This window comes from Toxorhynchites rutilus, chromosome 2 (genome assembly GCF_029784135.1).
Source record: "Toxorhynchites rutilus septentrionalis strain SRP chromosome 2, ASM2978413v1, whole genome shotgun sequence".
Classification (NCBI taxonomy): Eukaryota; Metazoa; Arthropoda; class Insecta; order Diptera; family Culicidae; genus Toxorhynchites; species Toxorhynchites rutilus.
In genome coordinates this window covers 78,601,685-78,614,452 of record NC_073745.1, presented here as the reverse complement: position 1 = coordinate 78,614,452, position 12,768 = coordinate 78,601,685, and the positions used below count along the sequence as shown (strand labels likewise).

The following is a 12,768-nucleotide window of genomic DNA, read 5'->3' as shown; positions in this document are numbered from 1 at the left end:
ATCACGTCCAAACTGCTTAACTACGCGCTTGTGATCTTTTTCACTGACGGAGCATCCATTTTTGCCGTTCTTCACCTTCCGGTCGATGGTTAGGTTCTCGAAGTATCGTTTTAGTACTCTGCTGACCGTGGATTGGACGATTCCCAGCATCTTACCGATGTCCCGATGTGACAACTCCGGATTCTCGAAATGAGTGCACAGGATTAATTCACGACGCTCTTTTTCGTTCGACGACATTTTTCCAAAATTTCGAAATATTGACAGTGAAGCATGGCCAACGTGATCTATACACTCTTATCTGATTATAAGCGAAAGCTGAATATATAATTCCTAAAAATTAAATTTCTACAGCGTTTTTTCCGTGATGCAATTTGATGTGACACACCCTTTAATCGACAAGTCTTCAAAATGCGAGATTTTGATACCTGGAAATGAATTGCCAAAACATCAGAGTAATTTATATTTTTGCAGATTTTTTAGATTCTTCCAAACCAAGAGTCTATTAACCGTTCGAATACGGGGGAGCGCGATAGCGCTCTTCTTGTTCTACGATATTATTTTTGACTTAGTACCTCTTAACCATGTTTTTGGTATATGCTAACAAAATTTGCTCCGCACTCAAACGGTTAATCAAATTCATACAGAATTCATATTTTATGTTTATGTACGTTCCAACATTAGTTGTAAATTAACCTTGAGAGTATTTTTCTCATTGTAATTTTTTTTAGCGTAATGTCTGTACCATCTTACACAATTAACTGGTATGTTCTATTGCCTACCTCATTTATTTCTTTCATCATTGCATTTGAATCAGACAAAAAAGAACAATGTTCAATGTCCGTAAAAATGTTCACTTTTTCTTCAATGCCCAATGGTCCAGGAGATGTATTTAAGTGGAAATTAGCATTTCGAGCTCGACAGTTATTCTCTAGACAAAAAGTGTCTTCGATAAAGTTGTTACATACAATAGAGCGCTCATTTGTATATTATCAAAAATAGGGTGACCAAAATTGTCGATGAAATAAAAAATCTAACTTTCTTATCTTTATAGATAGAGGTGAATATAGTATATATAGTATATATAGTAAATATAGTGAATATAGAATATAGGCAATGTTTTAGTCCTTGTTATTTGAAACATCTTTGTCGAACAAAGTTTTTTTTCTATATCTTGAAATAACCGATATAGCGCCTCTTTTCTAAGTTACGTTAGGGTTACCATGAACAAAAACTGTTTTTTACTCTTAATTTTATATGCCAAATTCTACATACAAAATGTCTTCAGAAGACTTTTAGAACTTACTAATACAAACATTTTGCGATGCGGAACTTGTCAATACCTCAACATCGCTCAAAGTTATTGACATTTTTTCCCAAAAAACACGCTCTTTTCATTTGTTTGTCATTCTTTTTGGGCAAACATAAATAATGTTTGTTGACGGAATTTGAAAGAACAAATTTCACTCTATATAATACGTGATTTTCAAAAGTATCTTATTTTTTGTGTTTGAGTAAATTAAGGTTGAAATCATGAGTTTTTGGGTAAAAAAAACATCAATAACTTAAAGCAGGATTAAGATATTGACAAGTTCTGCATCGCAAAATGTTGTGATTGATAAGCTCTAAAAATCGTACGAATACAGTTTTGATGTATAATTTGAAATATAAAAGTTAAAGCAAAAAAACCCGTTTTTTCATGGTTACCCTAATGCAACTTAGATAGGAAGCGCAAAAAACAAATTTGTGCGAGATATTTGTTCTTTAGACAAAAACTGTCTTCTACAAAGTTGTTACATACAATAGAGCGCTCATTTCTATGTTATCAAAAGTAGGGTGACCAAAATTGTCGATGAAATAAAAAATCTAACTTTCTTATCTTTATAGATAGAGGTAAACATAGTTGAACAAAGTTGTAGCCCCAATCATTTTAAACAACTTTGTAGAACAAAGCTTTTTTCTATCTTTTAATATAATCGTTTCAGCGCGTTTTTTTCTAGGTTGCATTAGAGTAACCATGAAAAAACGGGTTTTTTGCTTTAACTTTTATATTTCAAATTCTACATCAAAACTGTCTTCGTACGACTTTTAGAGCTTATCAATTCCAACGTTTTGCGATGCAGAACTTGTCAATATCTTAATCCTCCTTAAAGTTTTTAATGTTTTTTACCCAAAAACTCATGATTTCAATTTGAATTTACTCAAACACAAAAAATAACATAGTGTTGAAAATCACACATCATGTAGGGTGAAATATTCTCTTTCCAATGCCGTCAATAAACTTTGGTTATGTTTGCCCCAGAAAGAATGACAAACAATTGAAGAGAGCATATTTTCTGGGAAGAAATATCAATAACTTTGAGTATAGTTGAGATATTGACAAGTTCTGCATCGCAAAATATTTGTATTAGTAAGCTCTAAAAGCCTTCCGAAGACAGTTTGTATGTAGAATTTTAAATATAAAAGTTATAGCAAAAATAAACAGTTAATTTCATGGTGACTCTAACGTAACTTAGAGAAAAGGCGCTATATCGGTTATTTGATGTAGCAAAGATGTCTCAAAAAACTTGGACTACAATTTTGTCGAACTATGTTTACCTCTATCTATAAAGATAAGAATGTTAGGTTTTTTATTTCATCGAAAATTTTGGTCACCCTATTTTTGATAACATAGAAATGAGCGCTCTATCGTATGTAACAACATTGTCGAAGACAGTTTTTGTCTCTAAATGCTAATTTCCACTTAATTACATCTTCTGGACCGTTGTGCAATACATTGCATCCAATACATTCTGAACCAAAAATATGTCTCAATGAGAATTTTCACTAAGCGCAGCGTAAACAAAAAAAAATCCGAAAATTGTGTGGACTTTTAATGAAACTCAATAAGAGCATTATTTTACTGCAGTGCATTACTAGCGCTTCGTGGTTACCATCAAGGTCATCAACAAATAATCGTTCTCAAATACGCTTCGAAATTGGGCTCATCAATAAAATACATAAATCAATTCACTTTTTCTGGAAAAAAAGGAAGATAAGAATATCTAGATTATCTAGACCGAAAACGTAGCAACCCTAATAAAATAATTATGAGTTGAGAGACCATTTTTTCGTGAATTTTTTCTAATCTGTTTATTTTTATTTATTAGGCTCATTTGGCAATCCATTTGTAACAGACTCGAATTCATTCGTGTATATTTTTACCTGACGATGATTTTGTTGAATAGTACACAGTTACCATTTTAGTCGGGTATTCCTATCTTATCGATACACATTTTTATCTAATACACAGTAGCCATTTAGGCGTAAAAGTATTCCAATCTTAACGATACACATGTCGCTTTTTTCGGCGTAAGAATATTCCTATCTTTCGAATGTTCACAGTTGGACTATACACAGCAGGACTGTTGATTTGAGGTTTCCATTCAAAAAACTATGGATGGGTTATACTTATGATATAACCGCAAGGTTGACGTAGGACTGCCGTTGGCTTAGTAATCAATTGTATTTCTTCAACTAGCCATAATCTCACCTCGGATGTTCCTCATTGGGTACGCCGTTGCGCAGAGCTATCTTTTGTGTGTATTGATTAAATTATTGATTAAACTAGTAAATGAATGAAACCTCAACGAATTCAATTGCAGCAAATCCCAATCTAAGTCAATTCATGCATTATGGTTGTAGTTATCAATATTTTGCCTAATCATCAAACGGTATGCATAGAAGTTCAGTGAGCTGGCGACAGATATCTTTCAATGCAGTTTTGAATAATCGAGCCAATGCGATGCATTTGTACCCGCTTTTGTAGACCGTGTTAGTAAAACGAATTCCGGAGTGTAAAAATTCATGGGGCCTAAAAGTATTACCGACATGAATGTATGTGCAATGCCGATTTTGCCAACTTCTTGGTTTCGGAATCTGTATTGGGAAAACACATTCCGGTTTGCAAAAACGCAAGCGAGTACAAAAGTACCCGCAGCTTGCATCTATTTTGCAATGCCGAATTCCTCAGGCTCCATAGTTTTGAAATCTGTGTTAGGGAAACATTCCGCGAGCACAAAAGTACCCGCAGCTCGCATCTATTTTGCAATGCCGATTTCCATTGCCCCATTGTTTTGAAGTCTGAGTTAGGGGAACATCCATTCCAGCGATCGTACCTCATTCGTTGCGCAATCATAACTGAGTGGATGCGGAGGCGATCTGGCGTAGTGGTAACATCCATGCCTCTCACGCTAAAGGTCACGAGTTCAATTCTCACTCCCGACATTCTTCCTAAAATGGAAGTAAAAGTGACGAACCAGCCAAATGAGTTGAAAATCACTATAATACAGATAAAAAAAAAAAATAAAAAATAAAAAATAACTGAGTGGATTTCCTAGCGACACTCGCTTATATAACTATTGGTGTGATTTCAATAGTCTGTTTTGAAAGCAAATTTAAGACTATTGAAACATGTTTTTGGATCGGAAAGTAACAAGTATATAACGCGTAGACATTTTATCTTTCGAATGAAGTGTTTATCATACCATTTAGTTCAGTTGTTTAGAAGCTATTAACGCTCAAAATCTCGTTCTCCGGCGTAACGCTTTCGTTTTCGAAACATGGAACTTACACCCCAGTATAGAAATGAAAGACGTAGTCCTACGTCAAAACTATGTATAAGCATCATCAAACACACGAATGACTTGCAAATTTAAAAATAGTATTTGTAGTAAATAAATAAGTATTTTTTATGCTAATAAAATGGATTTTTCATTCTCAGAGCATATCTCAGGCTCTGTGCCAATCGGCTCTCTCACCTAAAGAGCAAGCATAACGAACAGGGTTGCCAATAATAATTTTCAAAAAACTGAAAGATCGCTCTTTAAAAAACTGGAAGAAAACTGGATCCTGTAAAACCGTTATATTTCAAAAATATTGACTTCACAATGATTTTTTTTTATTTATTTATTTTTTTATTGAGAAATAAAATCTCCTTTGAAGCTTCGTATCGTATTCATATGCAGTTTATACAATGGCGAAATAAACAATTAATTAATCATATAAGTCGAGGAGATCCAAATGATGTTTTCCACTACTCGAACATTACTGTAAAACAATATTTGAGGATCTTTCTTTCTAGAAATAATGGTTTCATTTGGGTAAAACTTGAAAAATCTCGTATTTTTTGCTTCATGTCCATCATGTCCTTCATGACGTCATGTCCAGATTAATTGAGGGGCATAGTGACACGGAATTTAACTCCAATCCTGTTCTTTTTCTACTAACGCAAATTTCGATTTCTGTATTGTTCCGTTTGACCATATTCGTTGCTATCTTTTTCTCACTCACGAAGAACGTAGGATAAGAAAAATCAATCTTCGGTTTGACGTTCTTGCGTGGTTTGTTTCAGCTCACATTTGTTAACATTTGAATGTAGACCTTGAAAATGGAAACGAATGAAAACTCAAACAGTCGTTTCCGTGCAATCATTTATGCAGTGGTCTATGTATCAAAATTCAGAAATTTTTTCATCGGGTCCCATAATATTATACCAATACTAATAAGAGCACATTCAATACTGAAGCAACACTGCTCAAATGTTACTGTGGTATTGAAATTATAAAATATTGGTATTGAAAAGCTATTTCTCTCCAATTTTGAGATTATTCTTTAGTATTTTACTTCTATATCAGACTTGTCCAAACTAAATTTGGATATCAAGTTCAAAATGAGGTATCCTTAAGTATTTCCTCCTGCTCGAGAATATATCTTTGGAAAAATATCCATAGTATACATACTTGCTAAATAAACACTATAGTACTTATGTATTTTATGCAAAACCTGCATTCGAAATATCCATCAAATAGGAGAGTTTAGCTATTCAGAACTAAAAAATAAAAACTAATATCCCATTGATGTAAACGGGAAACCACCAAGTAATCTTGGGTTTTATGTTCATATCCATAAAAGTCAATGGAACTCATTGACACTAAGGTCTGAAGTTTAAAATGATTTGGATGACTATACAAACTCAAAGCCAGCATAGCACACGGGCTCTATGAACCTGTTTGGGTAAGCCTATGAACGTTGCTAGTTAAAATGGTAGTTCAATTAGTCTCAACTAGGAGAACCTAGAAATTCGGAAGTGTAAGCAAGAAAAAAATAACAATCCAAGGTAAACACAAATAGGATCGAACGAACGATGAATGTAAAAAAACTAAATTGGGAAGGGTGAGTGGGGGATATTGTTCATTCATTTTGAATTTATTTTACATAAAATGGGTAAAACTGAACATATACATATAAACACATATAAAAAACTGGATAAAACTGGATAATATTTGAAAAAACTGGAAGATTTTAGGGTTTAACTGTTTGACTGGACCGGGTGAAAAAAACTGGAAGAATCCAGTTTAAGCTGGAACATTGGCAACGCTGATAACGAGTGTATCACACGCGAAGGGGAATTTAAAAACACACCCGGGAGGAAAAAAAATAATTTAATACGCTCTCCCGAGAAAAAAAACTAACACATTGACATCGGGCACCAAAGCGAGAAAAATTTCACCGTCGGCGTTTTCTATAAGTTTAACTAATAGAAACCACGTTTGTAACCGGCATTATTATGATTTTTTTTCCAAATAACGATACGGAGAACTTCGGAAACAACACTTTGCAATCACAACTAACGCTTTGCCACCACTTATAGAGAAACGAACACGAAAAACATTTAAAGAAGGAGCAAACGAAAAAGCGTCTACTCTCGATGACAACTCCCGCGAGACTCTACCAAATTTTCGGTTCAGATTTTTGGAAGAAAAAGTCACATGAGTAAGATTTTTAACCCCTCTGGTATAGATTAAAATGTGGCAACACTGATGTAATCTACGTTGGTTTGACCGAATAAATATGTAATTCATTATGTAACTTGTGAAATTCCTCTTTAAAATTGAATAATTTAACTATCCAGCCAGCATTCTTTAGTTTTAAGTGAGTAGTATAAAGTATTATTAAAAATGTATTGGTCTACAAAAGATTGAAGACAATGAATATATAAAAAAATAATTATTTAAAAAATATGCCAGTTATATGTATCTGCCAAATCTGTCTTGGAAGTAGGTACCGTTCCGAATCGTATTTCGGGCACTCTATAATAATAACTTGATATGCTTAATGCCCTGATGATATAACTAAAGGGTTTCTCTAAAAAATCAATTATGGTATTAATTTTGTAGTTATATCATCAGGGCATTAAGCATTTCAAGTGATTATTATAGAGTGTCCAAAATATGATTCAGAACGGTATATCGCCTCCAATTTTGGCATTTTATACGATTCAATGTTTGTTGGGATACCAGCAAGATTCTCATGGTCCACACCATCCATATGATACTCGTGTTAAAACTCATAGAATATTTATCTAGATCCTTCCCGATTTCTTTACTTTATACAAAGGTTAAAGACGCTACTACGATTACCATTCATACTTAACCTGACGTACTTTTAAAAAAAAATCATGGGAAAGAAAAAATCAAAACCAGAAATATCAAACATGTAATTCATGTGAATTATAAATTCGCTTTATCATTTGTATCCGGCAGTAAATAGAAATTAAGTTTAATGAAGAAATCGCCGTACGGTGAATTTTATTACTGGGCGCATGCTTTTCTATATTAGGATCAAGGAAATGTCGGATGATTGCGGATCAATTCCTTTGAATTCTTTCCCGATGTTCAAAACCTTCAGTGTCCTCGTGCCAATCCTATCACCAAAGAGTAAAAATGCAAATCCAAGATGGCTTCAACTACAAATTGGCGGACTGCATATTTTCTCAAAACTCTATTATTATGGGTATCAAATAAAAGGGCTTGACTAGTAGAATACGTTTATTTATGAAAAGCCCCATTAATATGGATATCACATGAAAGGGCTTGACTAGTAGAACACAGTTATTTATGAAAATGCAAATCCAAGATGGCTGCCATTACCAAATGGCGGGCTACATATTTTCTCAAATCCCGATTAATATGGGTATCAAATGAAAGGGCTTGAATAGTAGATCACAGCAGATCATGAAAAATCGAAATCCAAGATGGTCGCAATCACAAAATAGCAAATTACTTCATTAAACGGTTTTTAGTTCGCTTGAACTGTCAATCACAAAATAGCAAATTACTTCATTAAACGGCTTTATTTAGCTTGAACTGTTTGTATGTATGTTTGTATGTCTGTAGGGTTGTCCCAAATTAATAGAAATCTGACCAATTGGAACTGTTTGAATTTATAAAACACCTTTATCTCTGCTCTCATTTTAAAACTGCTTATCTTGAAAAATCCTATTTGGCCGCCGCTACAAAATAGCTGATTCCATATCATCTCAAAAAAAAAGGATGATTGAGATATGTGTATCAAACGAACGAATTTGACTTGGAGAACACACTATGTATTTTCTGCAATCCACTCAATATCGGTATCAAATGAAAGTATTTGACTGATAGAATATAGTACAATGAAATATTCTATTCTAATGAAACAGACTATGTACTAAAAACTAGAAAATAAAATATGTAAAAAAAAACTGTTTAAGTTAAACGGTTTAATTGTGATTAAACATAACAATGTACTAAAAGCTAGAAAATAATTAGGCAAGTAGCAGTTAGCAGTTACCACAACTCTCCTTCCAAATAGGATTTTTCAAGACAAGTAGTTTTAAAATGAGATCAGAGATAAAGGTGTTTTATAAATTCGATCAGTCGGTCAAATTTCTATTAATTTGGGACAACCCTACAGACATACAAACATACATACAAACAGTTCAAGCTAAATAAAGCCGTTTAATGAAGTAATTTGCTATTTTGTGATTGCGACCATCTTGGATTCCGATTTTTCATGATCTGCTGTGATCTACTATTCAATACCTTTCATTTGATACCCATATTTATGTCCCATGAAACCATTTGTTCTTTGTAGACTATGCGAAGTTGTCCCTCTTCCAGACTTTAGTTTAGTGGAATAGCAACGGTGATGATGGTGATTGACTGGTCGCTCTTATCATGCATCTTAATATCTGGTCGATGTACCTATTTTCAAGGACGAATGCGGGCAGGTACCGTTAATTGCATACAAAGTCTTTTAGTAGACCACATTGGAGCGACAGTTGTCTATGGTCATACCATGACCGTGCCACGTTGTTGTGATCGTCGATATAGGGGCAGTCTGACATTATGTCCTCTATTTTCCTGGCTTTGTTGTTTTCAAATTCTCTTATTTTTACCTTTTTATTATTTCTTTTATTCTATAAACAAACTTTTAACTTCAGATCCTTCTTCTCTAACCGCCATCCTCACAGCATGAAAAAGCCACCAACACCAAACCAACAATTCACCGGCCGATCTTAGCTGCGCGATACCACCAATCATCAATCGATCGAACGCTCCGCGATGGTGTGGAATGATTAATTTCCCAACCATTGCGAGCAACCATTTTGGAATTAATCAAAAGCTCCAATGTTAGGAGGTTGAGGGGGAGAGCCGGTCGGTTTTCGTCTTCCCGCGAGATCCGTTGCGTAAAAACGGGGAGGGCTAAAATAACGCTTTTGTTTGGCCGCCGTCTATCATCGTCTACATCACGAGCAGCGATCAATCGATCCAACGGTAGCAGCCAGCCGTCCAATTCCTTACCGGGCGGCGTAAAAAATTAACCCCTTCCCGTCTCTCTAAACCCCTTTTTATTGGAGCAGTGATTCGTATGTTACTCCAACAGTGGTGTGATGGCGGTTTTGATGGTGATGGAGCTGAATGCAGCGAAAATTCCAGTAGCGTTGCCGATATTTGGTCACGGGTTGTTTCGAATGTACACATTCAATTGTCCGGTTAATGATCTCTGCGCTGCGCAGCTTTTCAGCCGCCCGATAGAGAGAGGCTGAATTCCGATTCCAATCAGGTAGCATGATCCGGCATGATTCGTTTGAAATTTGGATCGATTTCAAGCCAGCCAAATCTCTCAATGAATGAAACACAGCCGCAGCAGCACTTTAAAATTGGGCTACCGATGCCGCGGATTGCCGCGGGGGAAATTAATCCGATTAAATGTGCGTGTGTGTTTGCTATCAAGAGAGTTGCTGCCAGCAGTGGAGATCTTTGGCTGCCAGCAAAGCCAACGCGGCTGGACATGTAAATAATCCATAATCTATAATCGACGTGTGTCCATCACTCCCGGGAGCATCTACTATTCAATCCAAACCTAACTCGGGACGGGAGGGACGGTGTTGATGAATTAGAATTTGATCGAAAAAATATTTTCGGAATAGATTATTTTTTGTCCTTTCTCTCGTCTGTTCTAGGCCGATACAAGCGCGGGCTGTTGCAGCGCAGACGGCAGCCTCCACAGACAGCCTGGCACAGAGAACCGATGTCGTGAGGTAAATTTAATTTTATTTTCTAATATTTCCAAGCCCGTGTGTCCGCTTGCATTCATTATGGTTTTGTAATTTAACTTGCATGATACCTTCGAGGTTTTGAAAACATAAATTTTACCACATTTGTTCTAGACTTGAGACTGAAGTTTTTAGATGAGTTATGATACAAAATAAAAGAAAACATTTACTGCGAAACATAAGCAAAACGTTGACATTTCTACGGAGGTTGATTAACAACTGTAACTGGTATGTGTGTGACATCTAAAAGTGGGTGTACACTGTTTGACTGGACGTCAGATATTTGACGCTTTTCGACATATAAAATTTGGATAAATTTTTATACAAATACTACTTTGCTTGTCACTTTTCAATTATCAACAGTGTGAAGTAATGTCAAACATCGAACATGGAACAAATTTGACTGAAATATTCAACGTATTTTAGTACAGCGCGGACTCGATTAGATACAGTCTCCGATTTCTTTTCACTAATCGAATCATGTATATACAGGGGAACTTCGATATAACGTACCCTCGTTATAACGCACCCTCGATATAACGTACATTTTACCTCGTATAACGTACACATTTTCAAAGACGAATCCGGACCATCTTAGATTGCAATGTAACGTTGAGTGTGTAAACACATGGGTCATTTGAGCAACTTGGCATACTTGAAATCTCCAAAAAAGAATTAGATTTTTGGAAAGAGCCAAAGTTTTTTTTTTCTTAATTTTCAACAAAAATTTATAATTCCAAAACCTACAAAATTTTGGTCAAGAATGAAATGTAGGAAATTGTTCAAATTTTCATGTAAAAAATACATAAATTGTAATTTAATTTAAAAAAATAAATATTTTGGAGAATGAAATTAATTTTTCTCAAAAATGTTTTTTTTAATTCTCATAAAAATTACCTAAAGTAACAGTGTACTTCTTCCATTGAATGGGAGACTTGTTGGTAGTTGTATGGAATATTCATATATTAATGTTCTTGAGAAAAACAAATTTTAAATTTTCAAAATGTTTTTGTAGAATGATTTTTTTTTAAATGAGCTATTTTTTAATGAACGCTTGAACATTTTCTATATTTCATTGTCTGACCAAAAGTATGTAGTTCTTATAGTTTTTGAATTGAAATTATTTTGAAATTTCAAGTAATTTTTTTATTTTTCGAAAAAAATACTTAAAAGCTTTAAGACCTACAAAATTTTAGTTGTAAAATGAAATATAGAAAGTAATCTTTCAGAAAGAATACAGAAAAAGATTATAGAAATTGCGCTGGAGAAAAATTGTTTTAAAAAATTAAATTCATTTTTCTAAAAAATATATCTGTTTTTAAATTATGAACGAAAATTATATAAATAGTCAAAACAACTACCGACAAGACTCCCAGACATCGGAAAAAGGGTACTGTTGTAAGGCAAAAGTTTTTTAACAAGTAAACGGTCATTTTTTATATTCAATCAACAGTATGAAGGGAAACATCATAAGAAAGGTTGGCTTCAAATTCTAGTTGGATTTCGTCATCATTATCTACTAATTCTACCCAAAACAGCATCACAATAAGAGTAATATGAGCTATGTTTCTGAGTTCTTTGTTGTGCTTTGATATAACGTACTACTCGATGCAACGTACAATTTTGAAAGTGAAATGTACGTTATATCGAAGTTTCCCTGTAATGGAGTAAAAAAAAAATTTTGTTTTTGTTTTTTATGCATATATTTTTCGTTTATTGAAAGAAAAAGAAGAATTTAATTTATGATTCATTCCCTCAAAGCCTTTCTCACATGGAAAACATACTTTTCCCAGAATTATTCAGGAGGTGATACAAAATTTGGCACAGGATATATTAGTGGAACATCTAAATTAGTGTATTTAAATAACACTTTGGAAGTGAAAAATTGAAAAGTTAGTAATTTTTAATGCGCAATTATTAATTTTATCCGAAAAATTCATATTTAACTTGATTCTTCTATCAATAAAATTAAAGCTGTCAAACCAGTCTACAATTTTTTCTTTGACGTCCAACTTCTATGTTTCTTGATTTCGCTGCAATATCGATATAAACAATACCTGTTGAAAAATTAAGCAAAAACTTCAAAAATCGCGATTTTTACCCCACTTTACCTATAATAGCCACTTGAATTTCTCCTTAACGTTGAAAGGTGACATTTTTTCTTAAAATGAATCATACTTGAACCATTAAAAAAAATAATTTTCAAACTGTATATAATCGAGTCCAAAATTGTATATAATCGAATCACATATAATCGAGTCTGTATATAATCAAGTCCGACCTGATTCAAGGTACAGGTAAAAAAAAAGTTCAAGCTAATAGGAACTAAATGATATTGATTTCAATTTCAGAGT

The 12,768-nt window shown here is 33.9% G+C and overlaps 1 protein-coding gene across 2 annotated transcripts in view; it reads left to right on the top strand.

Annotated features, from left to right (window-relative positions):
• LOC129768657 (protein gooseberry-neuro) overlaps positions 1 to 12,768 on the top strand; it is a 150,981-nt gene that overhangs the window by 27,603 nt on the left and 110,610 nt on the right. The window contains exon 3 of one of the 2 annotated variants that reach the window (XM_055770434.1): positions 10,322 to 10,399. The exons of the other annotated variant lie outside the window; for it this stretch is intronic. Within the exon in view, the coding sequence (XP_055626409.1) occupies positions 10,322 to 10,399 (78 nt within the window). The remainder of the gene's footprint in view (positions 1 to 10,321; positions 10,400 to 12,768) is intronic. 2 annotated transcript variants of the gene reach the window in all.